General features: G+C 42.4%; 1 protein-coding gene across 1 annotated transcript in view; it reads right to left on the bottom strand.

The window, feature by feature from the left end:
- The window catches only part of LOC113655257 (V-set and transmembrane domain-containing protein 2-like protein), a 34,150-nt gene that overhangs the window by 5,532 nt on the left and 1,933 nt on the right, over window positions 1-26,685 (bottom strand). Inside the window, exons 2-3 of the mRNA XM_047807122.1 lie at window positions 5,087-5,256; window positions 1,618-1,662 (exon numbers count right to left, since the gene is read on the bottom strand). Of these exons, the coding sequence (XP_047663078.1) occupies window positions 1,618-1,662; window positions 5,087-5,256 (215 nt within the window). The remainder of the gene's footprint in view (window positions 1-1,617; window positions 1,663-5,086; window positions 5,257-26,685) is intronic.

Raw genomic sequence — 26,685 nt, 5'->3', positions numbered from 1 at the left:
TCCATTTTTCTTGTCTCAACCTATTCTTTCCTTTTCCTCGCCTGTCATTTTGTATTAATCTCTTCATTCTTCGTCTCCTTTTATCCTGTCTTTCCTCATCTCCTCTCGTTACTGCCTGAGCTATCGATTCAAACCAGAATTAAAATTTACACAGTTACTGGATTGCCGGTTTGTTGTTACCAATGGCAACAGGATGTAAATGCAGATCAGCCCGTAATTCCCTTCCCAATCCACTCTAACCAATCAGACCACATTTCCAATCCAGCTGCTTGGGTTAGGGGTTAGGGTCAGAGTTAAGATTAGGGGTTAGGGTTAGTGATTAGGGTTAAAGTTAAGATTAGGGGTTAGGGTTAGTGATTAGGGTTAAAGTTAAGATTAGGGGTTAGGGTTAGTGATTAGGGTTAAAGTTAAGATTAGGGGTTAGGGTTAGTGATTAGGGTTAAAGTTAAGATTAGGGGTTAGGGTTAGTGATTAGGGTTAAAGTTAAGATTAGGGGTTAGGGTTAGTGATTAGGGTTAGAGTTAAGATTAGGGGTTAGGGTTAGGGTTAAGGGTTAGACTAAGGGGCTAGGGGTTAGGGTTAGTGATTAGGGTTAGAGTTAAGATTAGGGGTTAGGGTTAAGGGTTAGACTAAGGGGCTAGGGGTTAGGGTTAAGGGTTAAACTAAGGGGCTAGGGGTTAGGGTTAAGGGTTAGACTAAGGGGCTAGGGGTTAGGGTTAAGGGTTAGACTAAGGGGCTAGGGGTTAGTGGGCTTGTCTGTTGTTTGGTATTGAATTTCATTCAATAAAAAAGCACCAAGGATCAAAGTCAGAGCTATAAACACAAACCCCGCCTCTCACTTACATCCCTCATGTAGCAAAAGGGGCGGAGCTATCAGACCTGTGCCTCAGGTACGGACTGGGGGGATGTGACGTGATGTACAGTACTACACGGTGATGTCTAGAAATGCATGGTGTGTAATTTGAGACAGATTTAAGGCATGATGTGTGTGTGTGTGTGTGTGTGTGTGTGTGTGTGTGTGTGTGTGTGTGTGTGTGTGTTTTATGAGGACTGACTGACTGAAACTGTTTTTTCTTATTGTTCCTCTGGGACTCTGTTTTACCCAGTGATGCATCACCTAGTGTTTTACCAGAGGGATTTTTCACCCCAGTAACTCTGTGACTAACAGCATACACACAAGCACACAGAGCTAGCCAGTATAGCCACACACACACACACACACACACACATCTAACTACAGATCACAGCAGCGTTTGAATGCGGTCCTTCTTCTCGTACTCGTCCCAACAGGAACACTAAGTGTGACTTTACGTTCCGTTACAGTGACACTAATTGCTTTAGAAGGTGTGATGTGTGTGTTCTGTGATGAATATGAGCATAATCATTCAAATTCGCAAGAATACGGAAGAGAATTGATTTGATATTAAACAGCAGGAGACGCGACAGAAGCTCTTCGCGTTCAGAGATTTCACTGGATTTTCTACAATTGCTTCCCAAACCTCACCCCTAAAGACAAAAGAATTTATTTGTAAATGTTTCACATTAACACGAGACGACAATCAGGCACATTATAGACCGGTCTGTCTGTCTGTCTGGACAGGATAGGATGTAACTTACACTGATTTTCGTAGCGTCCCTTGACATCTCCTCCTGAGGCGCCACCTACAGGACAAAACACATAAAACACACCAGCTGCGTCAGAGAAGAGTGTGAAATATTCAACACGACACCTCACTGGATTTGCATTTTGTCCTTTATCTCTTGGATCAAAGTTCTTTACAGTCTGGGGGGGAAAAAAGGTCAAATCAAAGGTCGATCCAATGACATTTATCAAATTTGTGCTGCAAGTCAGAAACCTTCCACCGTGCGCCTCCTGGAAAGCTTCAGATTTAATATCTTTTTTTTTTTAAGAAAAAAAATATATAAAAATAAAACTAACACAATTAGAAAAATTGCAGAATCTTTTTTAAAGAAATTTAATTTCTTTAACTGCAATTCTTTTAGATTAGCTAGAAAGCTTTCTTAAAGCAGTTTTAAATATTTACGTGTTATAAGTGTTTATAAGACATGAATACAGGATTCACAGGAAGCGTTAACTAAACCGTTACGTTCCCGATTTGTACGGCTGTGAAACGTTACATTACGGTTTAGAAGTGACTACGCTGCGTTATGACATGTTTATAAGCACCGAAGACTCTAAGAGCAGTTATAGCACTTTATGAATGTGTAATGCTATGTATGCTATATAACAACAATCGTGAAACATGACGAATGAATAATACAGGATTCATAGGATTATTGCAGTAATAGTGATCGCAGTGTTAATGTATGTGCAGAAGAATGCTATGAGTGGTTATAATGATTCGCAACTACACGTCATTCATGATGCTTAATGAATACAGGACTCACAGGAGGTGAGTCAGATTTGTACAGATGTTTTATGGTACTTTGTGACGGTTGATGAGAGAGGGATGATGATTCAGGAACACAGGCTTATTAGAATGGACGAGGACGGCTGTAGTTTTGTCTCAGTGATGGTGGAACATGCTGCATGCAGAGTGTGTAAAGGTGGGGAGTAGAGCAGCAGTTGGTTTGTGTTGTGTGTGTGTGTGTGTGTGTGTGTGTGTGTGTGTGTGTGTGATAATGCCTTTATGTATGTGTGTGTGTGTGTGTGTGTGTGTGCATGTGTTTGAGATAATGGGTTTATGTATTAGTGTGTTTGTGTGTGTGTGTGTGTGTGTGTGTGTGTGTGATTATGCCTTTATGTATCTGTATGTGTGTGTGTGTGTGCATGTGTTTGAGATAATGGGTTTATGTATGAGTGTGTTTGTATGTGTGATAATGCCTTTATGTATCTGTGTGAGTGTGTGTGTGAGATAATGGCTTTATGTATGTGTGTGTGTGTGTGTGTGTGTGTGTGTGTGTGTGTGTGTGTGTGTGTGTGTGTGTGTTTGTGTGCGTGATAATGCCTTTATGTATCTGTGTGTGTCTGTGTGTGTGTGTGTGTGTGTGTGATAATGCCTTTATGTATCTCTGTGTGTGTGTGTGTGTGTGTGCGTGTGTGTGTGATAATGCCTTTATGAATCTGTGTGTGTGTGTGTGTGTGTGTGTGTGTGTGTGTGTGTGTGTGTGTGTGTGTGTGTGTGTGTGTGTGTGTGATAATGCCTTTATGAATCTGTGTGTGTGTGTGTGTGTGTGTGTGTGTGTGTGTGTGTGTGTGTGTGTGTGTGTGTGTAAGAAGTGGACAAGAAGTAAGAATTGAGCAGAGATCTCGTAGCTGGCTGCTCTCTCCTCAGTGGCCCAGGATGAATAATGGATGTTGGTGAGGAGGTTAGTGAGAGTTTCTTTACCTCCCCCCCCTCCCTCCCTCCCTCCAATTAGAAAGCATTCGCAGCGCCGCAGCACGAAGTCGTGCAAACTTTTCCTCTCTGTCGCTGAACCCTTCACCCCCTGGAAAATTATTCCTCGGCACCTCTCAATCTTTCCTCCTTTTCCTCTCCGGTGCCTGCCCTCCCACCCCCACACACACGCGCACACACACACTCCTTCTCCTCCCTCCTCCCTGTCTAGGTGCCTGGGGAACCTGATGCTATTTCTACCTCAGTGATTAATGTGGAGATAAGGTTTCCTGCACACACTTCTCCCCCTCAGAGCATCTCCGTATCCCTTCCCTTCTCCCAGCCTCCTTCCTTTTCTCCGCATTACGTAATCTTCCTTCCGGTTAATGTTGGTGTACCATAATGAACCGTTAAATCTGACGACACGTCGGATTAGTGGTAGAATTCCTGGGAATCTTCAGGAAGATGAGATCTCTGTGACGGATGGAACTTGTTATATATTTCCTCTATAACACAACCTGCTGTCTTCTAGATTAAAACAATAAAGAAAGAATCGTGTCTTAAAGAAAATAAAAGTCTTTCTCTTGTGAGCGGTTACAGTGAAATATATTTTTTTTTACTTGCAATAACAACCACAGAGTAGATTTTGTTGGTTTTATTACAAATGCAAATTGATGCGTATTTAATTAGTCGAAGCCTCGACTGCATACTAAATATATGTAAATTTCTTGTTAACAAAAAATCTCCTATAAAACCAACAAAATATATATATATATTGTCTGATTCTCCAGTCACTTATTTCTCTTTTCTACCAAACTGAAGACGTGATCAAACCCAGACGGGGTTTTAACGTCAGTCAAACAGATCGATGCAAAGGACGAAAAACAAACATAAATAAAAAAAAGTTGTGCTAGTATATAGATAAATGCCCCTGGAGCGGGCAAAACCTCTGAAAGAAGGGTGATGAGTGAAGGAATATAAATACATGATGAGGATTCCATGTGAAATCACACGAACCTCAGATTCCACTGACTAGGGCTGGGCGATACGGCTGAAAACTGTATCACGATATCAGTGTTTCATATCGGTCGATATCGGTAATTATTGATATTTTTTATGACCCATTTAAAATAAGGACCAGGAGAAAAATATATTACATTACAACATTTTTATTTGAAACTTAACCTTTCTCTGCTCAGAATCCCCTCAGTTATTAAGACAGAAATGTCGACAACCAGGAAAACTCATCTCTTAACATTTAAGGTGCAAAATGAAAGAAAATGTAAGAAATGCTTAATAAAGTGTAATAAACTGGTGCAAAGTGTTAAATATAAACATAGAGAAACTGCCATACTGGTGAGCTGACGTGGAATCCAGCAGACCGGCACAAGACGACGATATGGCGCAACCAAACATGATACTGTTACATGATTGGCTGTTAGCGTGTCACTCCCTATGTTGCTAGGTTACCAGAGAGCGAGTGCCTTTGTTAATGCAGCCAAACTCGCTTCGCAGTATCAAACTACACATTTTATCTGACATGTAGCTTCGCGTCATCTTACAAATAAGTGAAAATCAGGGCTCGGTTACGCTCCCTTACAAAATCATTGAAATCTACACGTCGTCGTACATTCTGCCAAAATATGTGTAGGAACGTATCTATAAATCACTTTGCTGAACGAAGACAGCTCCGAACTAGACGACTCACTACAGGACAGACAGGACGGATTAGCATCAGCATCGGTCACCTGGTTGGTGGTCCACGTCTCCTTGTCTGTCCACTCTTTGTGGTTCCTGATGTACCACCACTGGATCTCCAGAGAATAAGAAGTGGAGCCTGATCCCCGAAACGAACAGGCCATCTCCACATCCTGCCCGCTGTGTGCCGTCATGTCATGAGGGACCTCTGTGAAGAGAGCTGATGTGAGAGAGAGAGAGAGAGAGAGAGAGAGAGAGAGAGTCTTTAAAAGGCCATTATTTTACACTTAAAAGACAAGAGGAAGGAAGAGAGACTACAGAAGCACTATAAGGGAAGCTTTTCTGGTTCGATCTGGTTATTTAAGCATTATGTGCATTATTTTAAAAGCATCATCATAAGAAAAAAGAGCGAGAGAATTAAAGTGAGAACGATTCACAAATGACGTTAGCTGCGGCTAGCGTTTACATTTCTTGATGCTTGTGATGTCACGACCCTGAACAGATTTACAGCTTCCAGTCACACCGTAGTAGCTGGGAAACATCCAGCACTGTTAGTAAGATAACTCTTTTTGATCTTTTCCCAGCCTTTAAAACAAATGCGAGCTGAGTGGCCAAAGTTTATTTTTATCGGCGCTCCTGAGACGGAGCTCGACAGCATATTCAGCACATTTCAGACTAGACTGAATTCCCTCTCATCATGTTAGACAAAAATAGGTTGTTTTCATTTTAGTGCAAACAATCCCCCTCACCACCACTGCAATCAAACCCCCAAACCCATCACCACAACCCACCCCCCAACCATCCCCAAACCCCAACAGTCCCATCAGCACTCTAACCAAACCACAAGAGCCCAATCACCACTCCCTCAATCCCCAACATCCCCATTCCCACTCTAACCAAACCAGCAAACCTCAACCCTATCACCCTATCAACACCTATCCACCCTATCAACCCTATCAACACCTATCCACCCTATCAACCCTATCACCCTATGAACACCTCTCCACCCTATCAACCCAATTCACCCTATCAAACCTATTCACCCTATCAACACCTATCCACCCTATCAACCATATCAACACCTATCAACCCTATCAAACCTATTCACCCTATCAACCCTATCCATCCTATCAACCCTATCCACCCTATCAACCCTATCAACCCTATTCACTCTATCAACACCTATCCACCCTATCAACCCTATCCACCCTATCAACCCTATCCACCCTATCAACACCTATCCACCCTATCAACACGCTGTTCCAGCTTCCTTACCCATGTGAGGACCAATAAACTCTTTCTTCTTCCTCTGATCCAATTCAGTTTTCAGTCACAAACGGAACATTTCAGAGAAACCGATCTCCAAAGACGGACATGAAAGGGCCAGTTGCTATTCAATGTGAGAATAAGCGAAACCCAAGACTCCTTATCGGCCCGCACACACACACACACACACACACACACTCCTGGCAGCCAGCAGGCAGCCCGGTGGACTTCAAAGCAAGCGATTCAGCTCTGTACAGATCGCTCGCACCTCGCTTTCAAACCCTCAACATGAGACGGCGCCGGTGTCTAATGCTGCTGCGTATAATGTCCTGAACCGAGCCGGAGGAGGTGTGAAGTGAGGAATGTGATGCACTGAAACCAAAAAAGCAACAAAATATGTGGGGAAAATGCTTTGAAAGAGGACGCGGTTGTTACATCGTGTTTTTTATTTTGATTTAATCCTCCATTCTGATTGCTTACCAATTAACTTTCTCTCAGAGCAGATTGTACCGCAGCTACAAATCACCGCTATATAGTCCAGTGCTCATGATCGTTACTATGGTAACAGATTTCGGAGAGACGTGCCACATAGTCGGGTTAAAAACGTGTGACACTCTTAAGGTGAGAAAGGAATATAAGAAGCTACATAGCATTAGCTTCATCAAAACTTCTAACCAGACCTAGATGTTGTTAGCTAAACAAGCTAATAAGTGTAACGGATGTAAAGTGCAGGGAATTGATGGCTAGTTTGCTCGGTTAGCTAAACAGTTAATAATGCTTTCTCAACATTACTCAACTAGCTAGCATGTTTACTTTCAAACAGGACAAATAAAATAAAGAGATTGCTGAGAAGACAAATTCAAATTCCTGTCACTTCTTTACCACTTTAACACTACCTTCAAATTTCTATTAACATGAGATAAAGAAAAGCCGACATGTTAGAAGACAACGTCTGAAAATCAAGTGAGTGACTAAACTCTTGAGCATATTCAGACATGCTAATCCGGGATTTCCTAGCATGTAGTGTCAAATGAGCCGCATGCACAAAGAAGATCTCAATCTAGCTGATCCAACTCATATGGCTATTAACTTTAGCCCAATCCTCTTAACTGCTCCCCACAGAAGGCTTATAATTTCCCTCAGAATCCCTTCTGAAGACTGTAGACTGCCCTCAGGGTGTCCCGGGGAGACGTCCAGCTGCTCCCTGAGAAAGTCTGGAATATTCACACATCCATTTCAGAGCTACTAGCTAATGCTAAATCCCCTCACGTCTTTGTGCGTCTCCCGGGAATAAGATTATCATCAGCAGTTTACAGAGTTGTGGTGTAGCGTCGACGCCTGACGAGAGCAAGTCGATGCAGTCTGATATTCCTCCATATGTAAACAATCATCTGTTATGATTGATGGTTGCGAAAGTGTTATAAACTCTCAGCTATTAACTTACACTCAAAGAAGCCCCGCCCCTTTCACCTTCCCTCCATTTCATATTAGCGTGAATAACATATCATGTTAGAGTGTAATGATTTGAAAGAAAGTGTCAGAGATAAATGGAGGCAACAATCAGAACTTGACTGTTAGCAGTTATAACTCATTATAAATTGGAAATATTTCATTCTTACAAAAAAGATTAAGAATGAAAATAATTTCATAGCCTCGTAATTTCACGTGTAAATAAGCGTCAGTCTGAGACTAAAACAAACCTGACAGGAAAAAAATAGCAAAGGCAAAGGTAACAAGCAAATGCAAAGCTAGAAAACTTCATAGAAATTACCTCAATTCTTATAAAAAAAGGACGACATCATCACGTTTTAGCACGAGTGATGTTGCCCTCTTGTGGCCTGGAGAGGACTTTTAGATAAAAAAAAAAAAAGGTTTTTATTTTCATTCATCATTAAAATTCTAACAACTTATAAATATATTAATCATTAATAAACACACAAACCTTCACCCGATTCGACATGTATCTAAAGTAATCCGTCTGGGGAAAAAAAAAAAGAGAAACGTGTCGACTGTCGACGGATTTCTGCCTCCTCGGTTGAAAGGTTGTCAGCGCTTCTGCTGAATCGTCTTTAAAAAACATTCAAATCCAAAATGGTCATAAAAAGCGATTACTGGAAAGGTAGTGGTGCTGATAGTAAGTGACAGAATACAAAAGCTTTGTGGCAGCTGGCCATTTTAGAAAGGCCAAACGTCACACTGAGTTTAAACAAGCCTCGGTGTTCAGGGCCGCTGGGAGAACTGCAGGGACATCCATTAAAAAAGAGCCAGCTTTAAAAAGAATGCTGATACTGCTGTCGAAAATATTCTCTACCTTCACTTCACTCACTCGTCTGTAATTTGAAACAAACACAATTTTCCTCCAACCGGCACTGATTTACTTGTGAAACTAAACACGCATTTGTTCTTACGTCAAAAAAGAAAAAAAAGAAAAGCCACATTCCAGATTGTGCTCCTGCAAATCATTTCAATAGTTCAGACTCATTATTAGCCTTCAACCGCTGTACAGCTTTGTCCATTGTTAAGTCACGGCTGGCAGAGTAACTCTCTGAATCCATTCACCGCTGTTCACTATTCGGCTTCTCGACGGCCTTGACGTTAATAGCTTTTAAACAAAAATCTGGAAGCTTTCTGTATGCAGGAGAATAACACAGTGGCAGTACGGTCCGTGCCTGATCCATGGGTGGTGCTGAAGCAAATGGATCAGATCCCATTATGTATTTCATGAGCAAATATGCAGAACAGATGCATCGATTTGTTACATAAAGATGAAGAGATTGTTGCTACACCCCTTACCACACCCCTGATTACAGTTCTTTTATTGGTCAAAAATTGCTGAGATGGCAAATTGGGACATTTTCCTCAACTTTAGCGCATCAAAATATTCAACAGTAGACAGTGAACACGGCAACACAAACGTCTACAGTAAGAACATACCGACATACCAATATAACACTAATCCACTACACAGTTCACTATAGATCTATAACACTAATCCACTACATAGTTCACTATAGATCTATAACACTATTCCACTACACAGTTCACTATAGATCTATAACACTATTCCACTACACAGTTCACTATAGATCTATAACACTATTCCACTACACAGTTCACTATAGATCTATAACACTATACCACTACACGTTGTTGTAAGTAGCGTGTGTCTCACAAAAGACGATCACAAAGCTTCCCAGTTTCAAGCTTAAAATAAAAAAGTGACATAATTCCTAGCTCTGATTTTCGACTCCTGAGGTAAATCAAACGTAGCAGTTGCACCAACCCTGGGGTCAATATTTCCACCTCAGTGTAGATAAATTCAATCTAAAGTTAAGATTCTGACAGAAAGTCCACATACAAAGTTTCCTTTCGCATCAAGCTGCACACTTTCATGGTCAATTAACATAAATCAAAGCTTATAAATCAGAAAAGCTTCTTGTCCACACAAGAAGCCGGTGTGAGTGAGTCACCTCACTGTGCCAAAAAACACCGATCTTTGCATCTAGGTCAAATTTAGCCAATCTGCAAATCCAGACAGCAGGCTAGCATTCGATATGTAAAGAATAAGACACTTTGGGACGTTCAGTTCATGCTGGTGTGATGAACAGGAGCAGCGGTGTGTTCGATTCTCAGCTCTGGAGCATCTGTGTGCTTTCTAGCAGGACATTAATAACTAAATAGACCCTGCACTTATCTCTGATGTGTTACATCAGCTGGAATTTCTTGTGCCACTCACCACATCATATTCTCTTATTTCCGTAATTGAAAGCTCAGAGGACGAAGCACCTGCACAAAAAGGTTTCTGACTGCTCAAGCATGCCTCGTTAACTTCATAAAGAGGTTGCTCATTAACTGATCAGGTCAATCAGGTGTGCTGAAGGAGGGAGGATCAAAAGGCGGCCTGGTGGCGGCTCGGATACGGAGCCTGAAACCCCTTCGACTGAGATGAAGAGTGAACCTTAACAACATGTGTGTGATTAAAATGGGGAGTACGAGCAGCCTGCATTCACATCAAACCCCACACACTCGCAGAGCCTCCACTCTCTCTCTCTCTCTCTCTCTCTCTCTCTCTCTCTCTCTGTCAGCGAGCAGCAGAAAGAGCGGAGAGTGTAATTATTGTAGCGCCATCGTATTGTAATTGGAGGCCTCAAAGGACTTTGTAAGTGATATGAGAAAGGAGACATCATTATTTCCATGAGATATGATCGGACAAGCTGCGTTTTCAGTGAAAGCAAAATCAGTCGATCAAATCAGAGCTGTGGGTTCACAATAGCCGAGAGAGAGAGAGAGAGAGAGAGAGAGAGAGAGAGAGAGAGAGAGAGAGAGAGGCAGAAGAATCTCAGCCCATCTCTTTTATACTAAAATACTAAACATGGAGCTAGATATAGAATTTCAAGAAACACCCATTGAGAGAAAGAAAGAGAATGAGAGAGAGAGAGAGAGAGAGAGAGAGAGAGAGAGAGAGAGAGAGAGAGAGAGAGAGAGAAAGCAAGCACTGGTGTTAAAACATGACCAGCCAACTTTCCACGGACGATGCTGAGTACAAGTGTGTGAACAATCCCAAAGCAAAGGATCATCCTGGGCTGCGCAAACAGAGCATATGTCTGAGCGCTGGCCTTCAGTTTGAACTCAATCGAGCCTTCTAGAAAGGCCAGGAGCAAGAGAGAGAGTGAGAGACAGAGAGAGAGAGAGAGAGAGAGAGAGAGAGACAGAGAGACAGAGAGAGAGAGCGAGCGAGAGGGAGAGGAAATGGACCACTTGACAACTCAAACAAAAGAAGGCCTGAAGTGATTCTGAGGTCTGTCAACATGCCCGTCTCGTCCCTCGCCCTCACTCCTGCCTCGCCTCAACTCCACACTCCATATTTAATATTTAAAAAGTAAGATCCAGGATCAGGTGCGTTACCTGTCTGTTCTTTACACGTTTGAGTAAATCTGTTCGTCAGGACGTTAACGGTGAGGATGAAACTGACTGCAACTTCATGTTCACACTCACAAGTGACACCGCGACGACTTCATGTCCGAATGCTGTGGGGTTCAGTTCCACACTCGCTTTAGGGTGCTGGAATTTTAACCCAGCCTACACAGCAGTGTGCTATGACATCACACACAGATTCTAATTATTGATGTGAGATGTGACGAAGCTGACAACGGATGCAGCTTTATGCAAATCAGATGCGACTCTGTGCACCGACGGGCGTGACAACGGTCACTTCTTCTGCGCACTCTAGTAGGATATGATGCAGATCAACCCTGCTGAATTTTATACATACAGATGATTCACTTTACAGCAAGGACACTGATTTGTTGTCAAGTGTCAGGAATGCTAGTTGCGAAAACTGCTGATGAACCTTGTTACTATGGCAACCAGTAGCAGGGATGCCTACAGGTGACTTGAATATGCAGTGAGTGAACAGTAGAACGTAGCTTTAAACTCACATTACCGCAACTGTACCGCAACATCACCAGCCTTTTTTTATCTACAGGGACAAAAACAAAGCTGAGGATCATCATCATCATCATCATCATCATCATCATCATCATCATCATCCATTTTGCTTAACCTATACATGGCCCTGTAGTCTGTCCCAGAGGACAATCACACACACTCGCACACACTACACTGAATTTAGAGAAACTAATGATCCTACGACACATAGGGAGGAACCCAGAGGAAACCCCTGAAGCACACAGAGAACTTTAAATAACAGACACAGGTAGGAACCAGGAATAATAACCCTAACGCTGTGAGGGAAACATCCTCACCACCAAGCCACCATCATCATCATCATTACCATCATCATCATGACCATCATCATCATCTTTATAATCCATCATCATCACCATCACCATTATCATCTTCATCATCACTATCACTATCATCATCAACATCATCATCATCATCATCATCATAATCACCATCATCATCACCATAATCATCATCACCATCATCACCATTACCATCATCTTCATCATCACTATCACCATCACCATCATCATAACCATCGTCATCATCACCATCATCATCATCACCATCATAATCATTATCATCACCATCCTCACTTTTATCATCGTCGTCATCATCACAATCACCATAGTCCTCTTCATCATCATCACCATCGTCATCTTCACCATTATCATCATAAACATTTTCATCATCATCATCATCATCATCATCATCATCATCACCACCACCATCATCAATATAATCATGACCATCATCATCATCTTTATAATCATTATCATCATTACCACCATCATCATCATGACCGTCATCTTCATAATCACCATCATCATCATAATCCATCATCACCATCACCATTATCATCATCTTCATCATCACTATCATCATCATCATCATGACCATCCTCATCATCTTCATAATCACCATCATCATCATCATCATAATCCATCATCATCACCATCATGACCATCATCATCATCATCATCATCATCACCATCACCACTTTTATCATCATCGTCATCACAATCACCATAGTCCTCTTCATCATCATCATCATCATCATAATCTATCATCATCACCATCATGACCATCATCATCATCACCATCATCACTTTTATCATCGTCGTCATCACAATCACCATAGTCCTCTTCATCATCATCATCATCATCATCATCACCATCGTCATCTTCACCATTATCATCATCATCACCACCACCATCATCAATATAATCATCATCATCAGGCAATCCATCCTGATCATTCTCTCTATTTCTTCACCCAAGTGATCTGTAGTTTATTTTGTTTTTTCAGATCAACACTAAAAAAGCTAAATCTCTTCTACATCCAGCGTTTAGAAATAGTTTGAGTCAAAGCTCAGGGTAAAAAAAAACAGCACATGTTTGAGTGTTGAGTGTTGAGTGTGTGTCAGTACGTTCCAGTGAATATACTGTATGAGCTAATCAGTATGTAAACCACTCAGATCTAATGGTGAAACCTTCAGGATCAAAGCTCATGGGGATGACAGTAAAGCAGCTCTGACTCCACAGATGTGTCTGCATCCTGATTAACTCTGCTGGGGAATAAATTTAACGCGCTTTATCTGTGATTATTATTTTTGGCCTCTCGCTCTCCGTAAGCGCCGCTGTCTGTCTGTCGAGCGTCGAGCGCCGTCGAGCGTGACAGGGAGGGCAGCACTCGAAATTTTCACAAACATCTCCAGCCTCCTCTCTCCTGCTGCCATGAATACTTAATATAACACACGAGCCGAGTGTCACTGTTGCCCCTGGAAACCGGAGGTGGGCTGTCGTACGGGATCCCATTTCGAGAGCTGCAGATGGGGACACGGCGAGAGCGAGCACAAACACACGGGTTCCAGCATCCGGGTGGAGCGGAAGAGCTTCAAGGAGCCGACAGAACGGAGTAAACGGGTCGGAGCACCGCAGACGCACATCTGGAGTGAAGTCGAACTCATCTGGAACATCCATGAACACAGCAGATGAGTTTGTCGGGTTTTAGACAAATCTCCAGCCCAAACGAACAACTTTGGTTTTCTCAGCTTTTCTAATCCACTCCATAATCCGTCTTTCCCTCTACTAGTCTATACGCCACATGTTCAAAAGTTTGTGCACCCCGACAATTACACCCACATGTTGAACATCTCACTCCAGATTTATTCTCCGCTTTTCTTTATTTTTCTTCTCTATATTTCTCATCTCTTTGTTTCTCTTCTCTTTTCTTTTTTTCTCTTCTCTTCTCTTCTCTTCTCTTCTCCCACTAGATGTTGCATCTGATTCGTTTACATTCAGCTAGGTGCTGAGATCAGACTCTGATAGCAGGATCTTGAGGAGACTCCGGTTCCGGTCCGTCCCGTGTTCGGTGGGGTCGAGTCAGGGTCAGGGCTCGGTGCAGGACACTCAAGATCTTCTACTACAACCGTCACCTCCACACTATGTCTCAATGGGCTTAGTGCACAGGGACACGGTCATGCTGGAGCAGAGAAATAGTGAAATAAAGCTTTGTGGTTCACTTTAGATCTGATTATTTATAGTAAATACATGATGCTACTAGCTTGTACTTACTACAGTCTAAAGAACATGGTGGAAAAAATTTGCATAACTTAAATGAAGTTGATATAATTAGCGTATAGTGAGTAGGTTTGATGACTAGAGCAGGATGAAGAAGCAGAATAATGAGGATCGAGCCAATGAATAGAGCTGAAGGAGTATTATAAATTTGGATTGCTGCAGCTTTGGTAGGATGACACACACACACACACACACACACACACACACACACACACCTCACGACGTGATGAATGTGCTGCTGCTCTTTCAGATTATAGCGTTATTTTATCTGCGGTGAATCTGTGGATATGAATCATAGCGATGTTGTGTGTCACCTCATGAGAGTCAGAGTTAAGCGCTGCAGGTGGCAGCTGAGCTGAAATACATTCCGGCCGATCCTCAAGCTCAGGCACGGGCCAGGCTTCAGAAAAGACAGGAAAAATAAAAAAAAACCCAAAGAAATAGAGAGAGACGAGAGTGGGAGGACGGAGGAGGTGTGCTTGGAGATGTCAAAGGTGTTTAAATAAAGGAGAGACGGAAATAGACACGGGAGAGACAGGAAACAGGTGAAGAAAGGGTGGAGAGAGTTGAGAAAGCGAAGAGAGCAGAGAGAGTGGAGAGAGCAGAGAAAGAGAGAGAGGACAAAGCAGAGAGAGCAGAGAGAGTGGAGAGTGTGCAGAGAGTGGAGAGAGCGGAGAGTATGGAGAGAGCAGAGAGAGTGGAGAGTATGGAGAGAGTGGAGAGTATGGATAGAGCGGAGAGAATGGATAGAGCGGAGAGAGTGGAGAGAACGAAGAAAGAGAGAGCAGAAAGAGCGGAGATTATGGAGAGAACGGAGAAAGCAGAGAGTATGAAGAGAGTGGAGAGAGTGGAGAGAGAGGAGAGAGCTGAGAGAAGATAGAGTGAGATAGTAGTATATAGATGAGTAGAGATATTAGAGTAGGCATATATATTAGATCTATATATCATATTATCTACTATTATATAGCATTATATTAGTATGAGCCTATATATCAGTACTCATATATAGTCGTTATCTATTCTATATATGATATCTTACTCTATATTATCTATTCTGATCTCTCTTCTCTCCTCTAGCTCTTCTCGTCTCTTCTCTCTCTTCTCTCTACTCTCTCTTCCCTCTCTCTTTTATGCTGATCTCGGAGTCCATCTTCTTCTACTCATCTTCTCTATCTTGCTCTGCTTCTTCTCTCTGCTCTCTCCTCTCTCTGCTCTCTCCTCTCTCAGCTCTCTCCTCTCTCTGCTCTCTCCTCTCTCAGCTCTCTCCTCTCTCTCCTCTCTCTGCTCTCTCCTCTCTCTGCTCTCTCCTCTCTCCTCTCTCAGCTCTCTCCTCTCTCTGCTCTCTCCTCTCTCTGCTCTCTCCTCTCTCTCCTCTCTCTCCTCTCTCTGCTCTCTCCTCTCTCTCCTCTCTCTTCTCTCTCCTCTCTCTGCTCTCTCCTCTCTCTCCTCTCTCAGCTCTCTCCTCTCTCAGCTCTCTCCTCTCTCTGCTCTCTCCTCTCTCAGCTCTCTCCTCTCTCTCCTCTCTCTGCTCTCTCCTCTCTCAGCTCTCTCCTCTCTCTGCTCTCTCCTCTCTCTCCTCTCTCAGCTCTCTCCTCTCTCTGCTCTCTCCTCTCTCTGCTCTCTCCTCTCTCTCCTCTCTCAGCTCTCTCCTCTCTCTCCTCTCTCTGCTCTCTCCTCTCTCTGCTCTCTCCTCTCTCTCCTCTCTCTCTCTATCTCTTCTTATCTCTTTCTATCTTCTATTATTTCTCTCTCTTCTCTCTTTCTCTCTCTGTCTATATTATATCACATATAGATTCTATAGCTGATATATTATATATCATATATATTATCTATTCTTATATTTATGATAATCTTATATATGATATCTATTATATATCGTTATAATTCTTATCATATTATGATATTCTTATATATTATATATCTTATATTCTATTATCTATTTATTGAGATCATATCTATATCTCTTCTATATAGTTATATATCTTATATCTTCGTCTCTCTCTCTCTCTGACTCTCCTTCATCTCTCTCTCTTCTCTCTCTTGCATCTCGCTCTTTCATCTTCTCTCTCTCGTCCCTACCTCTCATTCTCTACTATCTTCTCTTTCTCTCTTCTTCTCTCTCTATTCTCTCTCGTCCTCTCTCTTCTCTCTCCTTTCTCTCTTCTTCTCTACTCCTCCTCTTCTGCTCTCCTCTCTCCTACTCTCGCTTCGCTCTCTCTCTCTTCTCTCTCTCTCCTCTAACATCTACTCGTATCTCTCTGCCTCTCTCTCTCTCCTCTCTCTTCTCTCTGCTTGCTCCTCTTCTCTCTCCATTCTCTCATCTCGCTCTCTGGCTCTCGCTCATCTCATGCTTTCTCCCTCTAATCTCGCTCTCTCTCTCATCTCTCTATGTCTCTGACTTCTTATCTAGCTCTCATCTATCTCTAGATGTAGAGATTATAGCTATATATCACACGCAGGAGCCACAAGCTCCGCCCCCAGGTTTTTATTTTATTTAACTACACGCTCCGTCACATCAGCACATCTACAGCTCGAGGAAGATGAAGTGAAATCAGACGACAGGAAGAAAAGAAAAGAAGTGAATAAGATCAGAAGGTTAAGACAGAACGCTCGGCAAAAATAAAGCCCAAATGTGGAAAGACAGCTAATTTACCCATAATGCAGCAGCAAATTACTGGCATGTCAACGTTACACATCCGACAGCTTTAATGAATTAATAAAGACACACGGTGTGAAAAGCAAAGGCACGAGGAGCAAAAACACCCAGATACAAATTACTACATTTCATGTTCACTTGGGTAAGAAATGACAGAGGACACTGTAGAGCAATTAACCTCACCCTGCTTACACACACACACACACACACACACACACACACACACACACACACACACACTCGCACAGGCACTCACACACACACTCTCACACACACAGGCACTCACGCTCACACACAGACACAGGCACTCACACACAGACACACACACACACACACACACACACACACACACACACACACACAGGCACTCACACACACTCTCTGACACACACAGGCACTCACGCTCACACACAGAAACAGGCACTCACACACACACACACACACACACACACACACACACACACACACACACACACACACACACACACACACACACACTGACACTGGAGACTCCTTCCTACTGGAGACTCCTTCAGACCCTGTGACATTATCCCAGATTCCCATTCACATCCCAGAATTTGCATCACCTCATATTAACCAGTGATCCCACACGTTCTGCCGCGTACGAAGCCACTTATGCGTTGTACGTCTTCTGTAAAAATGGCGATCGATGCCGCGCTGTGTGGAAAGAGTCGCTGCAGCAAGCTGCTTAAGGAGCTTTAGAAAGTACGGGAGGCTGTAAACACGGCTTGTTGATTATGACACCTGCCCACAGCGCTGCGCTATCGACCGCTGTCCATATGCCGAGACACTCTCGCTCACATTGAGACATTTCTCCACTCCAAACACACACAATATGAGGTGACATTACCAACACACAACGCTTCATAAATCCCAATCTATAGATTAATGTGACGAGAAAACGGCTGAGACAAAAGACCATGAGCTTTATTTCACAGCTATAACCATAACCGCTGGCCATCTTTAGTAACGGGACTTCAGGAGGAGGAGGAGGAGGAGGAGGAGGAGGAGGAGGAGAGGAGAAGGTCACTGTCTCACAGACCAGCGTGATATCAGAGCTGGATGAAAGCCAGAGTTATAAATATAAATATATAAATCTTTAACACAAACTCTTGCTTCACCAATTATTCCATTAATAAAACCAATTAAGTCATTTTCAATGAACTCAGTTTTCTGTTGCAATTTTATAACTGTATCGTATAAATATCGGTATACCAAAAAAAAATCTTTTTCTTGTCGGTCCAATCCCCGATCTTAACATAAAAGATTTAATAAATTCCCGTTCTTCTACTTTTCCTTCTCGTCCTCTTTAAAGCTTTCCGTAAGAGCTGAAATTCTCACCAGCAAAAGCACAGCGATGTTCTTCGGTGTGATTATATGTCGTTATATTCTTAATTACACCATATGTCTTTTACATAATCTACACACAGCAGAGCTTATCGTGTCCTCCTGTGACACTCAGCACAGGACTATACTGTAATCAATGATACCACAGACTGAGAAGAGATTACAGACGTCTACAGAGGAGCCCAGCTAGTCTGCGGAAGTCACTGATGATTAGTTTCCTCTAACAACGTGTCCCACAGTGTTTCATTCATTACTTCATATATTCATCACATACAGAATGAGTGGGAAAATGGCAGGAAATTAACTATTTATGGTTACAGGCTAAAGGTCAACGGTCAAGGTTGCTTCCATTAAGTCCTGGTATTTTTCTGGCAGTACAGTTTGCCTGCTTTAACAAACACCCGATGGCGCTCGTGAAGAGATCGACGACGAGCCGAGGAGGTGGACCAGGTGCGCTGGAGACCCCTGAGACAGTATTAATCTCCGTAGGAAGACGGAGCTCCAGGACTCGACGCAGCTGTTCTATAAAAGATGATTACGCAGTCATGCAGCCTGATTTTTTTCCCCCTCGAATTTGTAAGTGCATTAAGGATTTCAGATTAGATGCAATTTCTAAACAGCTTTCATCCACGTTGCCCAAGATTTTTTTTTTTTCTACTGGACTTTGATGAATGACCAAGAAACACAAGATGGACTAAAGCGAGTTTGGCAGCAGCGGCTCAGAGCTTTGAGGCTCAGGAGGTCGTAACGATGCTGCTTAATGCCACATGCTCTGAGCTCGGTGTTATTGGAGTCGGTGAGAATGTGAGGACGATCATCCAAAAACCCCTCAAAGGAGGAAAAAAAAATAAACAATCCAAAAAATAAGAGTCACACTCGGGGAACACTGAAATTTCAGCCCACAACATGAACCAAAAAAATAACACGCTAATACTGAGCTAAGCTTTTTTTTTTCTAAGCTAACCGGGATTATAAAGGACATAAATGTCAATACAATTAATTTATTAATTAATACCAGACATTTAGAAAATATGTCAGATGTTTTCCAATGTTTTCTCTGTCAATATATTTCTAAACCGTCACAATGAACATTATTATCTAGAGATGGTTAATATTATGAACAGCATCTATGCTAATTCCTTGCCATTGGCTTCTCTTTTTCTACCACCCCCGAGGCATCCGGAGATGTTCCAGCTCCAGTTGTGTTCCACTTCATGAAGATTTCAGACCTTCGGTGAGAAGATGCCAACTCCATGTGGTCTTTAAGGACAAAAACCTCCTCATCGATACACAATTATCTGACTGTAGAAAGGACATTATTCATAGCAACACTCTCTGGTGTTTATAACAGTTTATTATCACACCCTCCAGTGTCACCCAAATGAGAATGAGGTTCATTTTTGAGTCTGGTTCCTCTCAAGGTTTCTTCCTCTTCCATCTAAGGGAGTTTTTCCTCAGCACAGTCACCTCAGTCACACTTTCTATACTATATTTCTATATACTTATGTTCTGTAAAGCTGCTCTGAGGCAATTTCAACTGAATTGAATTAAATTGAATTGAATGTACGGTGTCAGTGCCGCTAACCTGACAGGATGTCTGAGAATATTTTTAGACACGTTCATAAATGTTCATAATTTTCACTTCTAATGTTTTATAGACAGATTAAATGAACATTTTTATTCTAATTTTAATTTATATTCATAAATGTTAAAATTTAGCATAAAATAGCATAAGCTAGTTTCTGTGGGGAATTAAAATAACTGGAAAGTCGTAATCTACTGTATTATCCTAAACAATAGGCTAAAAACAAGCTAATGTGCAAGCTAGCAACAATAAGCTAGGGTGGCAGGAATTCTGAGAGGATTTAAAGAACTTAATAAGTGGTCATAATCTACATTTAGGCATCATAAGGTTATAACCTGATGGAATTTCTGGGAGGATTTAAAGGAGGATTTTAATTAGTTGGTTATATTCTATAATGTTGATGCTGGCAGGTTAGCTAAAACAAGCTAAGCAGGAAAGCTAAAACGAGTTATTCTGACAGGATATTTGAGGATTTGTAATCAGAAATGTTTATAATTTTCACTAGGTATGTATATTATAATAAATACCTTGCATTATTTAACATAAACTCTTCTTAGAAATCCAGTGAGGTTAACTCATGTTTGCTAACTTGCTAACATTAACAGTGCAGATTATCACTGCTTCTAAGTAAGATGAAGGAAAAAATCCTGTCAGGTTCGCTCATGTTAGCTAGATAGCTGTGTCTTAACCTGCCAGCTGGTTATTCATAATACATGTGTGAGTTGCAGAGAGAGAGAGAAAGAAGGATGTGTTAGCATGGTCAGGGCTGTCAGTACATTACAGCACATTACAGTGAGGTGACTCAGTAGATATGAAGAGCTGTGTGCTGTGCGCATCTTCATTACTGTCCTCGAAAAGACACCACATGGCCTAATTAGCCAACACCAACACAAAAGAATCCCCTCTTGTTCCCAGTGCATTCTGGATTTCCTGAGGTTTCTGAGCTCGGAGGTAAACAACAAATGAGTGAGGAGAGGGGGTGAGACAGCGTGGTTCGGTCTCGGAGGCAGAGAGACGGAGTGAGAGATGTTTATAGAGGGATGAAAGGAGGAGAATCAGCACTGTATCTCTTTTTCTCTCTCTTCCTTGCCAGAAGTGGCTGCCAGGAGCCTCCCAGAAGGAGTGGGATGCCAAGGCTGGCTGAAATGTGTCTAAAGTGAGATAAGCTGCTGGGATGGAGCTCTCAAGGCTCTTCAGAAGATCAGTCCGCCTCCGTGTGTGTATTTATGTCTCTTCCACATTAAGAGAAGATGGTGGACTTGTGAAGAGAAAGCAGCCATGACAGGATGCCACAGGGCAGAGACGAACAAACAAAAGAGAAGAGACTATATTTATATCCACCCTGAAACAAATCCAGTAAATAATGAACCAAAGTGGTGTCCGTGCGGTCCTCAGACTCTTTATCAACTCGGAAAAAAAGACTCTTTACCATCTTTGAGCACGATTGTGTCGTCCTCTTTCCCAAACTCACCATGACGTGAAATAGAAAATGCCAAGTGCAGATCAGAAGCGCTCGGAGGCACGAGCTCTCCACAGGAGCACTTCAAGATGGGCGGCCTGCCGAGCGAGGGATGGAGGGAGATAAAAACAGTGAGAGACGAGGGAGAACTGGCTGTCTAATGCTTGACCCAGCTACTTGAGATTTGGCTTCTGAAGTGAAAAGCATTCCATCTCTCCAGAGAAAAGAGAAGAGAAATGGGATGATCCAGAGAACACGGTTTTGCCGTTTAAGCGCTTGTCTGGTGTTCCTGACTTTCCACAACCAGTGTGTACTAAAATAAAGCAGAACGTGGGAGTATTTTGGGAGGATTCACAATTTTTGTGTTGCAGTGTGTTTAATAAAAAGTCTGCTGGGTTTCACGTCTTCTCAAATCATTAGTCATCAAATCATTAGTCATCATATTTTCAGTACAGTACCGTAAGAGTGTGATGATTAGAAGTGTGGAAAACCACGCCTCCTTCTCCGAGACTGACAAGCACTGAAGCCTCGCCTCTTCCTTTCCAAATAATAAGCACAGACAACACGCCATCTCTGTAACTGATGAGCAGTCACAGGCCACGCCTCCTTCTATCAGACTAACAGTCACTTAAGCCACACCCCCTTCACTCAGACTAACTAATCAGAGACCACGCCTCCTCTACTGACGGAATAATTGTCATACCTCCTTCGTTTATATGTCAATTACTTTCTTAAAATAATTTCCCATCATGTGACTAAATGCTACACTCTGATTGGCTGAGCTGCAGCAAACTCATGCTTCCATCTACAATGTCATATTACACTTTCTACACTTCACTCAGGACTTAAACACACACGCACACATACATATTATCAATACACAACATTAGAGCTGACCAAAACAGTGTGTAAAGCCTAAACAAAGCCACTGACTGCTCATGTTGCCTCTCAGGGACTCTGTTGGCTCGTTGTCAGACCGTTGCAAGTTGTCATGTAACATGTAGCTTTTCGCCGCCATGTTTCTTTTGCCGGCTTGTGAGTGTTTCGGTGTGTGATTCTGTTTGTCTGCATCATTTTTTGCTCAGGGGTTTCAAAAAAGAAATAGACCAAATAAAGCCTAGAATAAAAACGCAATCAATTCTGTAATCATGTCTGTTTTTACACACATTTATCACAAGTGAATGCTTCAAGATAGGAATCTCATTAAAACAGGCACAAAAGACAGACAGTTGGGTGCAAATCATTATAAGACGAGACACAATCGTAAGAGACGTTAGAAATCCTGAGAGATTTGTTTTATCGATGTACGTAAGGAACAAGTCGGACAAAGTCAGCGGTTAAAAACAGACAGTCAGCCTAAAGAAGAAGTTTAAACCCTCTCTACCTAAGTGTAGCTTTCTCACAGAAACCGACATCGTTCTAAACAATTCAGCAAGAGCGACTGTCAAAATGTCCGCAACGCGATCGTCAGAACAAAGAAGAGCGTTTACACACTCAGTAAAAAAAATGACCAAGAAAAATATTTAATGAATCGGTGACGAGGAAGGTGTTTAAAATCAGAGAGACCTTCACATCAGTTGAGACGAAGCAGACGATGCTAAAGCTTAACGGTGTTAACTTAGCGTTAGCGTACTGTTTCGCTATCAGTAGATGAGTTTAAAAATGTGAAATCTTTCATTGAGGTTTCCTCCTCCCTCGTTTTTTGGTGTGGATTAAAAAATACTAAAACGCTAAAAGGACAAAGAAACGGTTCAGGAGCAGACCGGAAGACGATGTCCAAATATTAACACGTGACGTTATTTCTCACAGGAAAACGCAGACAAAAGCATACAAAGCTTAATCTACGCAAAAAAATTTTTTAAATCAAACGATACTTTTGAATCCGTGTGAAAAGCTGTGTGAAAACATCTGACCCACGAGGTCTGATTACGAAGGAGTGAAAAATATAACACCGTTTTCTTAAGTGGCTCGTTAGCTTTCAAGCCTGTCTCTGATTATCTTACTGACTCCTAGGAACTAAAAATAATACAGCACATGTGAAGGCAAAACGTATAGATTTCAGCACCCAGAAGAAGGAAATGCTAGTTGAATCTAGTTTGCATTCCGGTTGACTAGCGAAGGCTCGCTAAGGTGGTTACATTAGCCTCGCTCTGCCTCGCTCTGCCTCTTTATCATTCTGTCAGCAGCACTTTGTCTCATTCTCTGTCCTGTCGCTCCCACATATTATTCACATTCCTGCTATTATGAGGGAGGAATTGATGATGTGAAAGACTGCAGCGCTGCATACCACACACACATCTACACAGTTTTCTGTTCTTGCTAGTTTTGTCTCAGGCTAATCTCAAAACATTAGCACATGCACAGAACTGAGTCGTTTTTAAATGAACGTTTATTCGTCGTTCGTTTCTCTTACAGTTTAGACATGAAATTCCGGGACATACTGTATACTGTAAACACACAAACACACACACACACACACACACACACACACACACACACTGGATACACACTTATATACAAACATTCATTCATTTTCTACCGCTTATCCGCACTTCTCGGGTCACGGGGAGCCTGTGCCTATCTCAGGCGCCATCACAGGGCACACACACACTCTCATTCACTCACACACTCACACACTACGGACAATTTTCCAGAGATGCCAATCAACCTACCATGCATGTCTTTGGACCGGGGGAGGAAACCGGAGTACCCGGAGGAAACCCCCGAGGCACGGGGAGAACATGCAAACTCCACACACACAAGGTGGAGGCGGGAATCGAACCCCCAACCCTGGAGGTGTGAGGCGAACGTGTTAACCACTAAACCACCGTGCCCCCCTTATATACAAACAAATTTACACAATTTTTTTGATATATTATTTCTTTCTCATGTCATGTCAAGTTTTTTCCTCTCGCTTCATTCGAAATTTTAGGGTTTTTTTTTTTTTAAAGCTGCTCTGATACAAAGTCCATTGCTAAAAGAGCTATACAAATAAAAACGAATCAAACTGAATTACAGATTTTCATCACCACTCTCAAATACGGATCGTTCATCTGGAATCGAATGAAAGTGAATTGAAGTGAATTGACAACGACACACAAATAAAGGTTTAAAGCGTTTATGATAATCGGAAAGAATTGTCGCGTGTTGCGCAACGTTCTCATAGTACAGCTACCAGAAAACAGCCGCGTGGGTCGCGTCGGGATCTTTTCAAAGCCTGGCGTAACATGTTGTGTGCCTTTATCCCAAAAGACATTTTGCGAAAACCTTCCCTGCAGGTCGATTAACTTCCCAGTCGGCCACGAGCTCCAACAAAACAACACGCTTTTCACTCCTGTGTGTTATTAAGAGAGGAAAAGCACAATTTTTTTCATATTAAATAGAGCTAGTTACTTTGATTCCCCACGGCCTCGGTGAATATAAAAGGTGATGGCATTGATCTGCGCTGCGTGATATTACTGAGAGCTGAGAAAGCGAGAAAGCCATTAGAGAAAAATCACTGGAGGGGAACGAGCACGTCGAGAGTCTAAATATGGCCGAGCCAAAACAAGCAGGTGTCGCGAAGCGGCTTTCTATTTCTGCTTTATAGAGTTAGGTGACATACTCAGCACTCAACACTCAACACTCAACAACAACCGGGACATCTGAGCTGGATTAAAACCTCAGGCTAAAGTCAGGGATTTCTATGGTTTATATGATGATTAATGACTGATGGCGGTGTGTTTCTTCTCTCCTGAGAAAATCCGATACGCTTTTTAGAAGAGTTAAAGCGAAGAAAAGGGATTTTAAAACAGCTGATAATGAATATAAATTCTTAGGTCTAAAATCAGGTCTAATCTACAGGTCTAATGACGACGATCCTTCTCAGCTTCTTCAATTCATCTAGAAACATCAGAACAAAAAAAAAGACATTAAAAGACTCCGCCTCCTAGACCGGGATTGACAGACGTAAGTGGATCAGACTTAACAGCAACAAGAACGCCGCGTCTGTTTTATTGAAAAGTAAAAGGTATCCGATTGCAAGGCATTCAGGGTAACTTCTGACAGTCCACACCCTCGAGCCTCCGAGGGCTCATCTAACAAATTCTTTTGATCTGATTAAATAATAGAGCAGCACTTAAAATGGTGGCAGGGATCCAACCAATCAGAGTGAAGACGCAGACAGCAAGCCATCAAGGGCACATTAAGAGCACTATTGGAGCACAGCCTCAGACATTTCCTGTGTTATCTTCCCAAACATCCAAACAACTGCAGAGGTTTTATAGATGCAGTGAACACACACACACACACACACACACACACACACACACACACACACACAACATGAATCTCCCTGGCTCCTCTGAGAAATCAGCAGTGACATCGAGGGATGCAATATTCCCGTTTTCACATGTGACTCGTTAGAATCGTTCACTTTCACGCTTGTATTTTTCATCCACAATAATATTTAGATCCTTTGTGCACAGGAAGCAATTAGCAGGTCTGCGTGGATTTGGGATTAAAACTTTAATAACCTGAAAACAACATAGCAAAATCTCCAACACTCCTGAATCCAAACCCACGCTCCTGAATGAACTCTTACGGTACTGAACTCCTAAAGTACTAAATTATCTCTAATACTCTGGGATTAACTCCTACAGTGTCGTATTCACTCTTTCAGTCTTGAATTACCTCCTGCACCGCTAAATTAACCGGCACTAACCGAGTCCTAACTGCTTTCCTGAAGTCCTCAGTTCACTTGTGCTGTCCTGAATTAACCCTTACAGCCCTGAGTGACCACTTACAGCCCTGAATTAACCCTTACAGCCCTGAGTGACCCCTTACAGTCCTGAATTAACCCTTACAGCCCTGAGTGAACCCTTACAGTCCTGAATTAACCCTTACAGCCCTGAGTGAACCCTTACAGTCCTGAGTGACCCCTTACAGTCCTGAATTAACCCTTACAGCCCTGAGTGAACCCTTACAGTCCTGAATTAACCCTTACAGCCCTGAGTGACCCCTTACAGTCCTGAATTAACCCTTACAGCCCTGAGTGAACCCTTACAGTCCTGAATTAACCCTTACAGCCCTGAGTGACCCCTTACAGTCCTGAATTAACCCTTACAGCCCTGAGTGAACCCTTACAGCCCTGAATTAACCCTTACAGCCCTGAGTGACCCCTTACAGTCCTGAATTAACCCTTACAGCCCTGAATTAACCCTTACAGCCCTGAGTGACCCCTTACGGCCCTGATTTAACCCTTACAGCCCTGAGTGAACCCTTACAG

The sequence above is a fragment of the Tachysurus fulvidraco genome, chromosome 23 (genome assembly GCF_022655615.1).
Source record: "Tachysurus fulvidraco isolate hzauxx_2018 chromosome 23, HZAU_PFXX_2.0, whole genome shotgun sequence".
In the NCBI taxonomy this organism is placed as follows: domain Eukaryota; kingdom Metazoa; phylum Chordata; class Actinopteri; order Siluriformes; family Bagridae; genus Tachysurus; species Tachysurus fulvidraco.
Note: the sequence above shows the minus strand (reverse complement) of the source record. Positions and strands in the feature narration are given on the sequence as shown.